General features: G+C 40.7%; 4 protein-coding genes across 8 annotated transcripts; 3 read left to right on the top strand and 1 right to left on the bottom strand.

The window, feature by feature from the left end:
• Positions 1-730: 730 nt before the first annotated feature.
• On the top strand, positions 731-2,961 carry LOC114858786 (ubiquinol-cytochrome-c reductase complex assembly factor 5). Its single transcript, XM_029156359.3, has 2 exons — positions 731-1,021; positions 2,212-2,961. Exons 1-2 carry the CDS (start codon positions 868-870, stop codon positions 2,298-2,300), a joined length of 243 nt encoding a protein of 80 aa, XP_029012192.1. The 5' UTR covers positions 731-867; the 3' UTR covers positions 2,301-2,961.
• Positions 2,436-5,869, bottom strand: ognb (osteoglycin, paralog b). Its single transcript, XM_029156355.3, has 7 exons — positions 5,743-5,869; positions 4,015-4,216; positions 3,857-3,935; positions 3,458-3,622; positions 3,170-3,372; positions 2,999-3,091; positions 2,436-2,886 (listed from the first exon to the last, which is right to left on the bottom strand). The coding sequence occupies exons 2-7, from the start codon at positions 4,111-4,113 to the stop codon at positions 2,716-2,718; spliced, it is 810 nt and encodes a 269-aa protein (XP_029012188.1). The 5' UTR covers positions 4,114-4,216; positions 5,743-5,869; the 3' UTR covers positions 2,436-2,715.
• On the top strand, positions 4,971-9,342 carry LOC114858784 (14-3-3 protein beta/alpha-1). Its single transcript, XM_029156356.3, has 6 exons — positions 4,971-5,130; positions 6,218-6,519; positions 6,623-6,746; positions 7,052-7,215; positions 7,403-7,498; positions 7,579-9,342. Exons 2-6 carry the CDS (start codon positions 6,226-6,228, stop codon positions 7,636-7,638), a joined length of 738 nt encoding a protein of 245 aa, XP_029012189.1. The 5' UTR covers positions 4,971-5,130; positions 6,218-6,225; the 3' UTR covers positions 7,639-9,342.
• A 158-nt stretch (positions 9,343-9,500) lies between these two features.
• Positions 9,501-15,759, top strand: LOC114858287 (embryonic polyadenylate-binding protein-like). Of its 5 annotated transcripts, none has more exons than XM_029155361.3 (17): positions 9,501-9,659; positions 10,418-10,621; positions 10,920-11,113; positions 11,250-11,365; positions 11,530-11,610; positions 11,854-11,993; positions 12,117-12,211; positions 12,690-12,827; positions 13,026-13,121; positions 13,429-13,689; positions 14,082-14,160; positions 14,478-14,597; positions 14,693-14,829; positions 14,908-15,010; positions 15,109-15,239; positions 15,428-15,503; positions 15,598-15,759. In XM_029155361.3, exons 2-16 carry the CDS (start codon positions 10,429-10,431, stop codon positions 15,488-15,490), a joined length of 1,947 nt encoding a protein of 648 aa, XP_029011194.1. In that variant the 5' UTR covers positions 9,501-9,659; positions 10,418-10,428; the 3' UTR covers positions 15,491-15,503; positions 15,598-15,759. The 5 variants fall into 5 exon arrangements, with proteins under 5 accessions (XP_029011194.1, XP_029011193.1, XP_029011196.1 ...); XM_029155360.3 differs by having other exon boundaries at positions 11,235-11,365; XM_029155363.3 differs by lacking the exon at positions 11,530-11,610.
• The last annotated feature ends 261 nt before the right edge of the window (positions 15,760-16,020 follow it).

Here is a 16,020-nt window from a genome sequence, read left to right as displayed (position 1 = left end):
TGTTAATGTGAAGATTTTTACTCGACTGCATGAGGCTATGATTTACATGATGACTTGTTGACTGATGTGGACAGAAACACCTCCAAATCAACATAAACAAAACTATGGAGCTGGTGAAGGAAATCTGGGAGTTCTGTCACTGCTCTTTCTATTGAAAATGAAGAGGTGGAGGTGGTAGAGTACAAATACCTGGGAGTGACTTGGACAATAAACTGGACTGGAAAAAGGACTCCTCAGCTGTGAACCAGAAGGCTCAGAGCAGGATGTACTTCCTGAGGAGGCTCTGGTCCTTTAACGTCTGCAGCTCCATGCTGAGAATGTTCTATGAGTCTGTGGGTCCAGTGTTTTAGGCTGTGGTCTGTGGGACAGCAGCATGAATGTAGCAGACAGTAACAGACTGGACAAATGATCAGAAGGGCTGGTTCTGTTCTGGGGGTGGAGCTGGACCCCCTACATGCTGTAGCTGAGAGGAGGATGCTGGTCCAACTCCTCTCTATAGACAACACCTCCCATATAATTAATTAATTAATAATGAATAATAATTAATAATTCAAAAACCTTTATCTTTAAAGCGATCATAAGTGTGCACCGCAATTTCCTTCTGGGATTGATAAAGTTTTTTGAATCGTGAATGAACGTAGCATTAGGACTCGTTTTGGGATGTTCGTTTTACTTCCCGGCGTCGACCTGCTATAAGTCGCATCGCTAACATTTCCCCGTGACTTCGCTTACTTCCTGTATATCAGGTTACACATCGAGCGCTCCCTTCCATGCCCGTGGCTCTTGTACCGTTTGTTAAGGACACATTAGAGGTCTCGTTTCGAGGCTAAGTCACAGCTTTTTAGACTGATCCTCCACTGACCCGCGATGCTTCACAGAAGCAGGAACCTAAAGTATTTACTGAGCCTTGTTCCGGGTAAACGGCGACTTGGGACATACCGGTTCCTTCCTGTCTTCTTTTGCATCGGGGGCGTCATGGAGTGGATCATGATCAACGTGAGGATCGGAAAAGAGACTTTCTGTGGGTGACAGACTTCAGTGTCTAAGTGTTTAGATCTAGCTGAGTTTCCTGTTAGCATGTTAGCCTGCATATGTCTCTAGCTCTTAAAAACAAGCCACGAAGCGCAGACTTCTTGTGATATAGTCTTTTGTGTCAATAAGGATTCAATGGATCAAATTCATGCTTGTTTTATTTGTTGTTAGTTTATTTACTTAGCTACATGTGCGAGCTAACTACCAGCTATCAGCCTCCACATGCTACTTTAGATGTCAAGTTATAATCTAAGCATATTTGTCTAACTGTTCTATACACAGCTCGATCTCTTCTTTAATGAATGCACTCTCAAATTTCCTCTTCTATTATTAGCATAATTTACTGTTTGGAGTCTGACAGGTCGTGTTTGAAATATGAAATAACCTGTAAAGAAACAGCAACAAACGCATGATCCTAAAACAGTGGTGACTTCCTCAAGGTGACCCTCGTTTAGGGATAAGACACCTTCCAGGCCCCACGAGTGGTAGCTTCACAAAGTAATAGAGACACTGATGCATGACTTAAGCACCAATGTCAATACTTACTGCTACTAGACGTTAAAGCTGTTGAAATAGTCTGTTCATGTCTGCATATCTGTCTCTGCAAGTATTTATTCCAGATGATCATTCAAATACCTGAAGGACAGGGTTTTCTGCTCCTTCTCTCTCTGGATCTATACCACATTGTTCCAGATGTGGTCAGATGTGCTGTATAAAATCCTCTTGTGCTAAACAAAAGGATAAAAACCTGCCCTGGACATTTTAGAAGCTCCTGTTCTGGGGCCGTTTGGGAAACCGTAGAATTGTTTTCACCTACAGGGAACTGCTCCTGTTTCCTATTATAATTCCTGAGCAGAGAAAGTTCTTTTTCAGGGAAACCCAGCTGCTTTGGTTTCACATTCTTTAATGATGCATTTTTTCCAGCAGACATTTTGGCTTGTGAAGAGCAGGTGGAACTACTCTGAAACGCTGCGCCGGTGATCCAGCAGAACCTGTCTTACGTGAACAGGAACCGTTGTTTTTAGATCTGTCTTTGTCTTGGTTCGGAGTGTGGTCTGCTTTGTATATTAGCCCAGCGACTAACTTAAAACACGGTTTACTGTTTGTATTTAAATCAAAAAATAGGTCTTCATTGAAGGTGTCTTATTTCAGTCCCTCAACTCTCTTTTTTTTTTCCAGATGACGTCTACCGAAGAAAAAGATCAGAACGAGAGTACCAGCAGAAGATAACAGACGGACTAATAGTTCCTGAGTCTGGAGCCAAGTGAACGATGGCCATCTGAGGACACATTGTTGGACTGTTTGCTCTCTATTTCTATTTAAAGAGGTTATAATGAACTTGACTAATAGCACGCTACAGGGTGATGTAGCATGCTATTAAGGAATCAAGATTGAAAGGCTGATGGAGAACTTCTAGCATGCACATTTTATTGTTTATATGGTTTTCAGGCACAGCTGAGATAATGAGTATGATGTAATGATAATCACAGCGAGTCCTGTATGAGTATGACTATCGATACATTAAAAATGCCACAGTGCAACCTGTCAACAGGCCAAAGTGTAACGATATAACAAGGATGTTCTGTTCTGGAAGGTGATAAAAACCAAGACAAACTCTTGCATCTACATCTTTATATCACATCCTCTAAGGTTTACCTCTGTAAGAAACTCGCTTCGCCAGATTCAGTCGTACCATCCAATAGGGAGAGCATGTAGACAGATGAAGCTGTTTGGGTGCAGCGACAGCTTGATGGGGTTCCCTTCCAGTCTCACCTCATCCATGTTGGTCCGGATGTAGTAACTGTCGTTACCGTCGCAGAATGTCTCATCTGTGATTGTGGATATCTTGTTATACTGCAGGGAACAAACGATCCATGATGCATTTAAATCCTGCTCAACTGGCAGAATAAAAATGTAATTGTTATTGCATTTGCAGTGAATAATTTTTTTGAAATTAAAAACATACTTGCAGGTGCACAACTTGAAGGGATTCTGGAAGCTGCGGTACTGCAATCAGTTTGTTGTTTCCAAGGTAGAGATATGTCAGCCTTGTGAGTTTCTGCACAAAGAGGGAAAACTATTCTGTCACCCCTACTGTTTTATCACATATCAGAGGTTCAATGAGGAAGTAGCTCACTTTAAAAATCGTTGCCTTCACTCCCTGGGTTTTAAGCCTGTTGTTACTTGCATCAAATAAGTATAGTTTAGTGGGAAGCGTAGGGAGTTTAGTCAGTCTGTTTTCTGCAAGATTGAGCTCCTCGAGATTGGGAAGTTTCAAAAAAGCTCCATCTTGTATCTCCGTGATGAGATTTCCAGTTAGGTCAATTTTCCTTAACGTAGCTGGACAACAAAAAAGAAGAGAGCTTAAACAAAAGGCATTTAACCGGTGAGACTTCAATGAGCACTTTAAAGGATCTGCATTCACCCATGTTTGCAAAGTCATGGTTGCTTATTTTTGTGATTTTGTTGAAACGTGCATAGAGATACGTGGTTTCCTTCGGCAGAGTGGGGACAGCAGACATTTCAGGTGACACTTCCTCACAGTAAACAGATCCAATCAGACAAACACACAGCAGACATGTTGGCATTTCTGCAAATAACAATAATATTATTTTAATTCACATACGAACAGATGCTGTGTATTTATCTGTGACAAATGTGACTGTGCAGCTTAAATGCTCGACACTGTTTAGATGAGGATACTGGATCAGGCCCCGTTATTACATAATACAGGCTTGTATGTTGAAGAATAGCTCAGCAACTGTTGAATAATTGACTTCAAAATGTTAAAAGGTTGTTCAAAATTAAAATAAACTAACTTTACCTTTGGGTTTTTTAGCTACTTTCTGGTCAGTGTTTGATACTTGGGGAACATCGTAATTGTCAAAGATCTCAACATCCCTCTGTAAAAAAAAAAACTATTAAAAATAGAAAAGTTCCTGAGAATGACGTTTTTGTGACTCACTGATGAAAGTTTCTTACCTTAGATTTTCTCGTGTCCATGTATTTGTTGTTGACTGTAGAGGAAAGTATCCACGGGATCATAACAGATGTAAATATAAAAGTCCTTAACTGTATCATGGTGTCTTAGTCAAGGCTGAGCGAAGAGGTTGCTGTCTGCAAGGCTTGAAACTGTGAGGAGGAAAATTTTCCGGCCAGGTTCTATTAAGCTGGCAGAATTGTGCTGAGTGAGGGAGAAGTCAAAAATTTAACTCAATACATGCTGTGTTAGTGTCACGCGTGGTTATATGTTAAGATATCCAGAAATCCTTTCAGAAAACCCAAAATCTCAGGTTGCAATGTCTCAAAGTAATGTTTCAACCTGATTATTTTTAAATAAATATCTTTGTGTGGAGTGCTGCTTGTGCTGCAGGATAATTTATTGATTCCAGATTTTTTGTAAACGGAGTGTTAGGTTTTTCTATTCTCTTCTTTCAGCTTGTCTATTCCATTATCTTCTCTATTCTGAAAGTGACCTTGACTTTTGACCTTGCTATCAAGACACTGTACTCATAAACTATATTTATGCAATTTGACCAGTATGAGAGCCCCAGTATTCTGTCTGTGATTGTTGGTCTACTCGTGTAACGTGATCAAACAGTGCAGACAGCTGCTGAAGATACTAAATTAGAAGTGATGTGCCTAAAACCAGTGTAATCAGATTCGTAGAAACGTCTCAATCGTGTTATTTTTTACTGGAAGAACAAAAAGCACGCCTCTGCTCATCACTTTGCGGGTTCAAACAAATGGACCTCACGCAAACCATGATTTATTATCATATAAATTAACATTTTCGTGTAATATTCGATACAAACAAAGCGACCATTTGAATTAATGGCGTGGCCTTTTTTAAACCACAAGACATTAAATAATGACTGTATTAAGCGCGTGTGGTCGTGGGAATTGTGTATATTTCGCGTTAATTAGCAGTCGTGTGGCGGCTGAGAGCGGGTGCATTACGTAAGGCAGATGTGTGGCGAGAAAAGAGGAAACAGAAGTAGCGGAGTAGCGGAAGTGGTACTGCCCTGAACGATACGGAGGACGGAGGTTCAGTCGTCTAGAGAAAGAAAAAAAGCAGGAGAACAAGTCCCTCATATTGTAAGTGAATATTCCCTGCGCGTGTACGAGCGGCGTTGTCAGGTATTCATTCGTATTTTGGTGTTCGCGTGGCAGTTTTGCCGCGCCTGCCTGCTCCTATTGAGAAGCCATCGTAACTGAAGAGCCAGGCCTGGCTTCGTAAAAGGCTAGTCGGTTAGCTCGCAAGCTAGCAGCTAATATTTGCCAGCAAGCTAACGGATTCCATGACACTTTGTTCTGACAGGCTCAGCGGTCTGGGCGGGCCGCGGCACCGATGTTGAAAATGAATTAAACGCACAATTAAAACACCGCAGCAGCCATTTTTTGTTATTTTGACGAGTAAAACATATTTTTTTTGTGCTGGCCAGCGCCAGAAACGTAATTTGAGGCGACGCGCTGTCGTTTTGTTAGCTGGCCTAGCTAATAAACGCTGCCGTTAAATAGCGGTAACGCTACATTAGACAACGGGGGCTAGCAAGTGTTAGCCACACTGCGCTTTGCGTTATCACGAATACGACAGATTAGCAGCGCTAACGTTATCTAATCCAGTTAGGTCGTCAACATAAATAAGAACGAATGATCGCATTTGTGATACACCTCAGACCAGATAGCGAACGCATCCGCTCGTCTTACTAGCAGCATTGGAGGATGGCATAAAAACTTGACCCGGGAGGGCTTCGGCCGGTGTAGCGAGTGTCGGTCGAAATCCTGTTAAACCGGCCAATAGCAATGTGCTGGGTGGTAAATTGTAGATAAAACGCGTTGCTGTAAGTATTTTAAGGAACTGGATTCAGTTCTGTTTATTTAAAAAGGACTGTGGAGGATGGAACGAGACGGGATTGGAGGTCCCTATATACCCGCTAGCTGCTAACCTTAGCTAGCGGTGTGTACGGTTGACCCACTTGCTCAGGGCCCAGTTCGCAATGATTATCTTACTCACCGAATCCAGTGGTTTCATGGCTCAAACAAAGCCTAGCTGCTAACAGAAATGTTATCACTTTACAACATATAAATAGGTGTCGAATGGAGAATTTATTGACCATTGTAAATCTTGCTTTTAATTAATACCCTTATATTGACTTGTAATACAGTATTTTGTCTTTTTCAGTCTAGAAAATGGACAAGAACGACCTGGTACAGAAGGCCAAGCTTGCTGAGCAGGCTGAGCGCTATGATGACATGGCAGCGGCGATGAAGTTGGTGACAGAACAAGGTGCAGAGCTTTCAAATGAGGAGCGCAACCTTCTTTCTGTTGCCTACAAGAATGTGGTGGGAGCACGCCGCTCATCCTGGCGTGTCATCTCCAGCATTGAGCAGAAGACTGAGGGCAATGACAAAAAACAGCAGATGTCAAGTGAATACCGGGAGAAGATTGAATCTGAGCTGCAGGAAATCTGCCATGATGTGCTCGTAAGGCCTTTAGATTGTAACTGTTTTTGCTTCAACCCATCCTAACTGATGTCCTTATAATGGTGGAATTTCACACAGCTAAACATGTTTCTTTTGTTTTTAGGGGCTACTGGACAACTTTCTCATTGCCAATGCATCTGCTGCTGAAAGCAAGGTGTTCTATCTGAAAATGAAAGGCGACTATTATAGATACCTCTCTGAGGTTGCATCTGGGGATAGTAAGAAGGGTAAGTAAAGAATGTCTTGCATTTTTGTATTCTAATATTCATAATATATATCATTATTCTTTATATAGTACAGTGTCCTGTAGGAAGATCCTGCCGACATTTTCTAACCCTAACCAAACCATTTTCAGAATTTATTTTACTCAAAATTTTACGCAGTTACCTTTTGGTTCACTTCTCATGACAGCAAATAGTATAATAGTGACAATAGAATGTTTGCTCCACTGCCCTCAGGTGGCCAGAATACATTTTAGTAAATTGAAAAATCGTAAAGATTGAATTTTTTGTCCTCTCTTATGCCTATAAAGATACAGTGGACAATTCCCAGAAGGCGTACCAGCAAGCTTTTGACATTAGCAAGGGGGAGATGCAGCCAACACACCCCATCAGACTTGGCCTGGCCCTCAACTTCTCAGTCTTCTACTATGAAATCCTTAACAACCCGGACAAGGCTTGCAGCCTGGCTAAGACGGTATAACACCCCTCATTTTAAATTCACTGTATTATTTACATTCTCTAGATTCTTTTAGATCTTCAGCTTTTTTTAAATTGGTGCTGGCTGGCTGGAGGAAATCTTTACATTTAGTCACTGCCATTTAGCGACGGTGACACTTAAACATGCAAAATTAAATAAAAAAATGTATCTTTTTATATTTCAGGCATTTGATGAAGCCATTGCTGAACTTGACACTTTGAACGAGGATTCTTACAAAGACAGCACCCTGATCATGCAACTACTAAGGGACAACCTGACTGTGAGTTTTTTTTTCTCCTCTGATCTTAATGCATTTATTAGTCATGACGAATTCTAAGTGTTTGTTTTCTCTCTCTTCAGCTGTGGACATCAGAAAACCAGACAGATGAAACAGAGGCTGGAGAAGGGGAAGGAAACTAATGGAAATGCACTGTTAATCCACCTACACTCTTATCTTAAACACAGACAGCTTATATACATCCCCCTCCACTCCATCAGCCCCTCCCACTTCTGTATGACAAGCAGCCTGAATTGCTCCTGACCAACTAGTTTACCCCTCTCAGTTCACTGTGAGGTGACAGGGTAATTTTCAGTTGTTAGCAGTTTCAGTCACTTTGTGGAAACATGTTGTATTAATTAGTGAGTCCATGTTGCTGTTGTTTTTGTCAGCTTTGTGTGTCTGTATGTAGTGAGTGAGTGTGAATGAATGTGAAAGACTGCAATGGTCTGGGGGGAGGGGGTTGTGAATTCTAATCGTCCTTCCAAATTCCTTTGTCCCACCTAGTTTGTTGTGCATTTTCCCTTTTTTGTTACTTATTTGTGAATTCCTTATATATTTACAGGTTTTATTGTAAGGTAATAAAACTGGCAGTTGATTTCCACCAAACACTGTGATGGTAGGCTTTCCATTTACTTCACAAACCCCAAAACTGTTTTCTTTTGAATTTCTAGACACACACGCAATCCTGGTTTCAACTAACTGCAATTCTGCTGTGGGCTCATACAGAAAGGAGGCAGGCTGTATTGTGACACTGACATCTTGATGTAATGCTCTTTAAACATTTTCACAAATTTAGTTTAAATGTTCTAAGGGACCCTTAAATTGTCATGTTAGATTTGTTCAGACATAAGACATTCCACATTATTAGGCATTTAGGTAGGCAGTGCATCTGTTTTCTTTTTTTGAACTAAGTATGGACTGTCATTGTAGTTTTTCTCACTGTTCAGGTGCTGCTTGATCTCAGTACGATGAAAATTGTATGTACGTAAATGTGGTTCCATGTATTTTGCAAGATTGACTATCATCTTTATGTAAACCCTAAAATAACCTTTTATTGATGTTAATTGAAAAATGTCTTACCACACTGTATCAACCCTGCTTGCAAAATATCCCCCTTAAAGCGGTTGTTTTCTCCAAACACATTTTTGTGCCTGGCTTTCTCTTACAGCCTCTGCATTTTCATTTAGCTGGCAGCATCTGCTTGTTGTAGAAATCCTTAAAGAACGAGATAGACGAGATGCAATTCAGCTGGTAAAACTGTTGATCTTGGTTTTTACCCATGTGCATGACACGCAGGCCACTCACAAGATGGCTTGTGTGAGTGGCTGTGTTAAAAATCAGGTCAGTTTGGAGAAGCGCATCACTTTGGAAAGAAGCTCAGTGTCACAATACCATGTATCACCACTACATTCCACATATTGTAGTTGAAGGCACCATTCCACATTATAGCTGACAGTCTGTTTACTCTGACAATGCTCCAATGAATTGAAATCTTCTGTTGAGAAAAAAAAATCATGTCGGTTTATTGTTATGCTTGATGAAAATGCAGTTAGTGAATGTGGAACGAAGCCTGTCTGTATATCAGGTATCTACTTGCTTTGTTTTTACTGACAAGTCTTATGGCTAAAATTTGCTTCTGTAACAGTCTATTACCCAGTGCACACACGTGGTTGTGAAAATTTAGATTAGCTCTAAAAAGCAATGATGAAATGGAGATAAACAATGGTTGGTGTAATTCTAGCTTTGTGTTTATGTATCTTAAATCCATTCTAGTTTCACTATACATGTAAGAAATAGGAAAGTGTCAAAGACCATTCAGTGAAATAAAGTTTCGTTTAAGATAACTGGCAAATTCTGTCTCGTTTTTTGGTTAATTGGGAACAGCAGTCTAAATTCTGCGGTTGAGCAAAGAATGCAGTTCATATGTGGAGCATAGAATCCGCGATTAGGCTTTAGCCGGGTTTTTTACAAGAACTAGTTTTCCTCGCGGCGTGTCACTTCAAGTAGTTCGTGACCTCGGCCTAATTGAATAGTGTGCGGAGGGATGCGCCAGGTGTTCCGCGGTTTTAATTAATCCAAAACAGCCTCCCGCCCATGTGGAAAGCGCACGAACGACACAAACTGCCGTACTTCAGTCCGACGTCTTGATTATTTAAACACTGTAAGTAGCTAATGTGGAGTTTGTCGATTTGAATCCCTTAGATTTACTAAACCCGAGCAACTTCACCCATGGCAAAGAAGAGCTAGTTTTGACTGCTTGCTTTAACAATTAAAAGATTTAGCGTTAGCACTAGCTAGTGTCAGTTAGAAAGCTAGCTAACGGTCATTTTAAAAAACTTTTCAGCAATAGTTTGATATGTTAAGTAATTTAGAATACAATGAAACCCAAATCTTCGTTAGCCCAGAATATCAAAATATTTAGCTAAACTTTGCGGGAGATCCAGCAAGTAGAGGCATGGTTGTGCTCGTGCACTAACTCCTGTTCCATTGCACATGTTCCGCTAACTTGTCAAACTATAACTATCCTCTGATATGCAGCGTAGAGGAGCTACATTTATTTATTATTCATTCATTCATTCTCGTCTGTGCCATTGACTTGGTTTTGATTTGGTTTGCTTCATCAAACCTTGAGGACCGTGGATCCTCCAGAGCAGACGTAATCGTTTGACCAATATGAGCCCTAGGAGCCGTTTCTGATGATAGTTTTAATCTGACGGCTGAATTTTGGACCAATTAAAAACACAGATTTTGGGCCTTCGTATGAAGGTGGCGCTAAATGCTCCTACTTGAAACAGAAAACATGGGAAATGAGCCAAATGATGCAAATCCTGAATGATTTTAAATTATTCATAAACTTTGAAATTGTAAGTGTGGCGTGAGAAAGTGGGTGACTGGCTGAGAGCTTCTGTTTTACTTTAGCGTTACCCAGGATGAACAGTGGTGGGCCAGCGTATCCCCTCGCCTCTTTGTATGTAGGGGACCTGCACCCTGACGTTACAGAGGCCATGCTTTACCAGAAGTTTTCCCCTGCTGGACCCATCATGTCGATCCGTGTGTGTCGAGATATTATCACCCGTAGATCTCTGGGCTATGCATACATAAACTTCCAGCAACCAGCTGATGGTGAAGTAGTAATTTTTTTTCTTGGGATATGTATATGTGATGATATGTTATGATTAAAACCTCATAGGGATCATTGTTAAACCACAAAGAACCTGCAGCTGTTTAGTTAGTACTACTGACGTATTAAAAGACTTCAGGTCCAGATTTTATTCTAATAAAAACTAGTATTCCTAGTGCCTTGTAAGGGCATCCAAGGTACTCATAGAGCAAATGAAGAAAGCAGAACATGATAAGGGATTTGATGTTAACTCACTCAGAGCTGTAGAGGAGTCAAAGTAACATTTTATATTTGTTTTAGCGGAGTGTGCTTTGGACACGATGAACTACGATGTTATCAAGGGTCGGCCAATCCGAATAATGTGGTCTCAGCGTGACCCAGGACTCAGGAAGTCTGGTGTGGGCAACATCTTCATTAAGAACATGGATGAGTCTATTGACAACAAGGCTCTATATGATACCTTTTCTGCATTTGGCAATATTTTGTCTTGCAAGGTAAGGATTGTAGCCAGTATCACCCCTTTGACTACTACAGCGTTAGTAACCCTCTGGTCTTTTTTTGAAGCTAAAACCAAGTTCTTTTTATACTTGATACTCTTTTACTCTGTCTTCAAAGCATTTGTCCTTGCAGGTAGTATGTGATGAAAAGGGATCCAAAGGCTATGGCTTTGTTCACTTTGAGACTCAGGAGGCTGCAAACCGGGCCATTGAGACCATGAATGGAATGCTGCTGAATGACAGGAAAGTGTGAGTGAACTAAATATAATACATTTTTCAAACAATGTCAACTGTGCCATAAGACAAATTGTGCTGAGGCAAAGAGTAGTGGTAAATAAGTCGATGTTAACTATTCAAACAGTTGAAGATGTCAGATCGTTCCAGATGACTCTCTCCATGTTTTTCTTGCTTAGTGGACAGACAGGTAGACATCAGGTGAAGGCCAATTTCCTGGGGAACAATTGTCAGTTTTCCACGCTTAGATCAAAGAATAGGTAGGATCTACTTCTAGGTTTATCAGTTTTGTGAGCAGTGTCATTTTGGGACTAAACAGGTAACAGCATTGACAATTTTTCAGTCCTCATTTATTTTGTACTTTATGTCCTATTTATTGTATGGTGTTGTGTATGTTATAATAGACGTGTGAAGAAGCTGAAATAACAGTTTAATTCTGAACTGGACAAATACCTTAATACTTTTATTTAATCTTTCCTGACCTATGATTCATCTGTATGCAGGTTTGTTGGCCACTTTAAGTCTCGCAAGGAAAGAGAAGTGGAGTTTGGCACCAAAGCTATGAAGTTCACCAATGTCTACATCAAAAACTTTGGGGACGACTACACTGATGAGAAACTCAAGGACGTATTCTCCGCTTTTGGTAAGAAACAATATTTTATTTTTTTGTTTTGTTGCCTCTGCAAAATATCATTTCCTGGCTGAATAAGTTCACAGTTGAACTTCCAACTGTCACTCCCTGTCATTTTCCACTTTGTGCTTTCAGGGAAGACTCTCAGTGTGCGGGTGATGAAGGATGATAGGGGTCGTTCACGGGGATTTGGTTTTGTGAACTATCTAAACCACGAGGATGCTCAAAAGGTAGCACTTTCTTTCACCATGATCTGCTGTTCTTGAAGAAGCTTGGGCCTTTTCATTTGTAATGGTCTCCAGATGACTAATAGTAAAGGGTGTGCATGCTGCTACTCGCTTTCATGAAATCTTTATTATTCAATATTTTCAAATTTGGTCAATTTTTACAATTTTTTACAAACACACTTGTGCAGACATGTAATAAAATATAAATAATCATGCTGGTGTAGTATGATGCTATAGACAAGCAGAACAAAATATGAATCTAATGTGGCACATGTCATACATTGTGAGTGACCCTACATCTACTGCTAGGAGCCACTGTATGTATTCGTTCCAACCTGCTACAAGCATAGCTAACGTGGCATGATTCCCACTTAAGCAGCTTCATATAGACCATTAGTGTACACACAGCCTACTAATTACAAGGCATCTAGTGTGATTTCATGCAGTCCTTGCTTGTCATGAATTTCTTCTCCATTTTCAGGCAGTTGATGAAATGAATGGAAAGGAGATCAATGGAAAAATCATCTATGTAGGACGGGCTCAGAAGCGTTTGGAACGCCAAGGTGAACTGAAGCGCAAATTCGATCAGATCAAACAGGATCGCATCCAGCGCTATCAGGTAATTCCGCATTCTAAACAACAACGTTGTCATGAAGGTTTGCATCTTCTAATGTAAAAGTGCTCTACTTCTTACAACTAGCTAACTGTAATTCAGTCTGGTGTCAAGATATCTTTACAGATCCAAAAAACTGTTTTGATAACCCACTTTTGGATTAATGAAATGGCTGAAATGGTTAATTCATATCTGTTTTTCCAGGGGGTGAATCTGTACGTAAAGAACCTGGATGATGGCATAGATGACGACAGACTCCGGAAAGAATTTGCTCCTTATGGTACAATTACAAGTGCCAAGGTAGCGTTATGAGTTTAGACTTTATTTTCAACGAACTTCCTGTGGTTTTGCAAAATGTATAGAAATACATCACACCAGAAAAATTAAGATTTTCAGATAGAGATAAGGTGAATGGGAAGCAGTACATACACAGTAATATAAGTATGGCAAGCAAAAAAATCTAACATTAAAGTTAAAAAAAGCAAAGGTGACTGGGTGTTCAGATTTAAAATGTGAATTAGTTCAAAGAGTTTAGGACACAAACTTTGCCCTTATTGATTCTTTTTGTATGAAGCTGAACCTTTCTGTTCTACCTTCCTTGCTGTAGGTCATGACTGATGGCTCCCAAAGCAAAGGCTTTGGCTTTGTCTGTTTCTCTTCACCCGAGGAAGCTACCAAAGCAGTAACTGAAATGAACGGTAGGATAGTTGCAACCAAGCCTCTCTATGTGGCTCTGGCTCAACGGAGGGAGGAGCGTAAAGCAATCCTTACCAACAAATATATGCAAAGACTTGCATCCCTGAGGACCATGACCAGCCCCATCATTGACTCCTACCAGCAGGCTGGATACTACATGACTGTACCACAGGTTTGGGTGCTTCACACACCAGTACAGGACGGGAGGGTACTTTATCGCTCCATTGTAAACCTTTTTGACCTTCTTCCTAAATAGGATTTACTTTCATTAGAGGACAATAGTTTAAAACTACACACTAATATTTAGCTTCATGACTTACAGGCCATATTTTAATTAAGTTGCATACAAAATGAAATTCCCTCAGAAGGGTTGCGTCAGGAAGGGCATCCAGTGTAAAAACTTGCCATATCAACCAAATGAAATATTCGCTGTGGCAACCCCTGATGGGATAAAGCCGAAGAGAGTTATCTTTTTACAAAATACAAATGTTATAGGATTTACACACACGGCTCATCTTATTTTACGTCTGTTCCATTTCTGATAGTGCTCCTTCTCCTATACAGCCTCCCACTCGATCCTTCTACAACCACAATACTGTGAGGCCAGTAACTTGTTGGACAGGACAGTCACCGAGACCACAGGGTGAATATGACGTTATGTTGACATCAACACTTGTCTGTATTGATACCTACAGTTTATGCCAGGGTGGGCATTCCTGGTCCTCGAGGGCTGGGTGTCCCTGCTGGTTTTCCAATTCTCCCTGCTGATTACCTTCTTCAGGTGTATCAGTTGGATTTTTTAGCTGCTGATTGACTGAACACACCTGATCAAAGTAATCAGCGGTAATTGGGGCAGGGAGAGTTGGAAAACCTGCAGAACAGTGGCCCTCGAGGGCCAGGATTGCCCTAGTCCTCGAGGGATATAACTTAAAACGAAGTGTTGTGGTATTCATGTTTCAGGCCCCTACTCCACCCATTATGTTGGTAATTCTGTCCCCCGACGTGGATCAGCTGTCATTGCTACTGTCAGACAGGCTTCTACCCAAGCTCCACGCATCTTCAGTTCTACACAGAAGACAAGTATGAATGGGATCTATGACCACAGTATAAGCTCAAATTGCAGTGTGAGGAATGTCAGATTTAATGTGTCCGGTCCTTTTCCCCTTTTTTTTTAGATAACATTGGGACCCAGACTGTAGGAGGGCGAACAGATGTGCCTGTCCTAACCAGAAGTGGCCAATACAAGTACTCATCTGCAGTGAGGAATCCTCAGCAGGTTGTTCATGTACCTGCACTCATGACACAGATACAGGTATCAAGAAAACATATGTTGAAACAAAATCATTGTGTTCACCTTTTATAAACTTGAGTCATTCTTGACTGTCTTCAGGTTGCTCCTGTGAAGGAGCCACCAGTGCATGTTCCGGGCCAAGAGCCGCTAACTGCTTCGATGCTGGCTGCAGCTCCACTAATGGATCAAAAACAGCTTCTTGGTTTGGAGTTTATTTTTTTCCTCATGTTTGTTAATGCAACTTGTATATTCAGAAAGCTAACCTTTAATTCCTTCCCCCCCTTGCACTTTGACACAAAGGTGAGCGACTGTATCCGCTGATTCATGCCCTACACCCAAACTTAGCTGGAAAAATCACTGGGATGCTGTTGGAGATAGACAACTCAGAGCTGCTGCACATGTTGGAGTCACCAGAGTCCCTGCACTCAAAGGCAAATATAGTTCACTTTTCTATGAAGTGGTTAAAGAGAAAACATTAAGTCATGTTTTGTGTTAAACTGCCCTTTTTGTTACTTGGATTTAAAGGTTAGAATAATTAGAACCTATTTAAAATTATGCTCCTACTGGCGGCAGTAGTACAAAGTAAAAAAAAAAAAAAAAACGTGCATTGTTTGATCAGGTGGACGAGGCAATTGCTGTCCTCCAGGCTCATCAGGTGAAGGAATCTTCTCCCAAGAAGTGAGGAACCCCTTCAGGTCAGTAACAAATATCTGTATGTAAGGTCGAGTCACTGCTGCCAGACAACAGCTGTGGCGTAGACTTGTCCAAACTAAATATGGTCTCTTTCAGGTGGCAACGAATTACTGGAGGAAGAAAATACTAAGTGAAATTTAAAAAATGATTTAAGGAACTGTTCTGTAGATACAACAGACGAGAAAACTGAAGTTAAAGAAATTTTGTTATTGCAAAAACTTTTGTTATAAAGTACAGTATATGCATAAAAAATCTGTCCTGTCATTTGTAAAACCTCTGATGCTGGGGAAGCTGCTGTGCAGTTTGAGGTGGAATATTGACTAGACATGTCAAACTACCCAATTAATGTCAATATACTAAAGCCAAAGGCAGGTTACACCCACTAACTGTACATGATGGCTGCTGGTAACTAATTGTATGGGATTTTAAACTCTTTGTTCGATTCCTCTTGGTGGTTTATTGTAGCCAAGATGTTTTAATGTTGAGTGTTTCAGAAAAGTAACTTGTTAATATCTAGTT

Source organism: Betta splendens, chromosome 7 (assembly GCF_900634795.4).
Source record: "Betta splendens chromosome 7, fBetSpl5.4, whole genome shotgun sequence".
Classification (NCBI taxonomy): Eukaryota; Metazoa; Chordata; class Actinopteri; order Anabantiformes; family Osphronemidae; genus Betta; species Betta splendens.
This window is presented reverse-complemented; position numbering and strand designations above follow the sequence as displayed.

Bases quoted from the DNA above. Each gene is read 5' to 3' on its own strand.
- LOC114858786 (XM_029156359.3), top strand. From the start codon at position 868: ATGCTTCACAGAAGCAGGAACCTAAAGTATTTACTGAGCCTTGTTCCG. The intron at 1,022-2,211 runs GTGGGTGACAGA...TTTTTTTTCCAG, and splicing joins GATCGGAAAAGAGACTTTCT to ATGACGTCTACCGAAGAAAA.
- ognb (XM_029156355.3), bottom strand. From the start codon at position 4,113: ATGATACAGTTAAGGACTTTTATATTTACATCTGTTATGATCCCGTGG. The intron at 3,373-3,457 runs GTGAATGCAGAT...TTTGTTGTCCAG, and splicing joins CCATGACTTTGCAAACATGG to CTACGTTAAGGAAAATTGAC. The intron at 2,887-2,998 runs GTATGTTTTTAA...TGTTCCCTGCAG, and splicing joins TTCAAGTTGTGCACCTGCAA to TATAACAAGATATCCACAAT.
- LOC114858784 (XM_029156356.3), top strand. From the start codon at position 6,226: ATGGACAAGAACGACCTGGTACAGAAGGCCAAGCTTGCTGAGCAGGCT. The intron at 6,747-7,051 runs GTAAGTAAAGAA...ATGCCTATAAAG, and splicing joins ATCTGGGGATAGTAAGAAGG to ATACAGTGGACAATTCCCAG. The intron at 7,216-7,402 runs GTATAACACCCC...TTTATATTTCAG, and splicing joins CTTGCAGCCTGGCTAAGACG to GCATTTGATGAAGCCATTGC.
- LOC114858287 (XM_029155360.3), top strand. From the start codon at position 10,429: ATGAACAGTGGTGGGCCAGCGTATCCCCTCGCCTCTTTGTATGTAGGG. The intron at 11,366-11,529 runs GTGAGTGAACTA...TTTCTTGCTTAG, and splicing joins CTGCTGAATGACAGGAAAGT to TGGACAGACAGGTAGACATC. The intron at 14,830-14,907 runs GTATCAAGAAAA...GACTGTCTTCAG, and splicing joins CACTCATGACACAGATACAG to GTTGCTCCTGTGAAGGAGCC.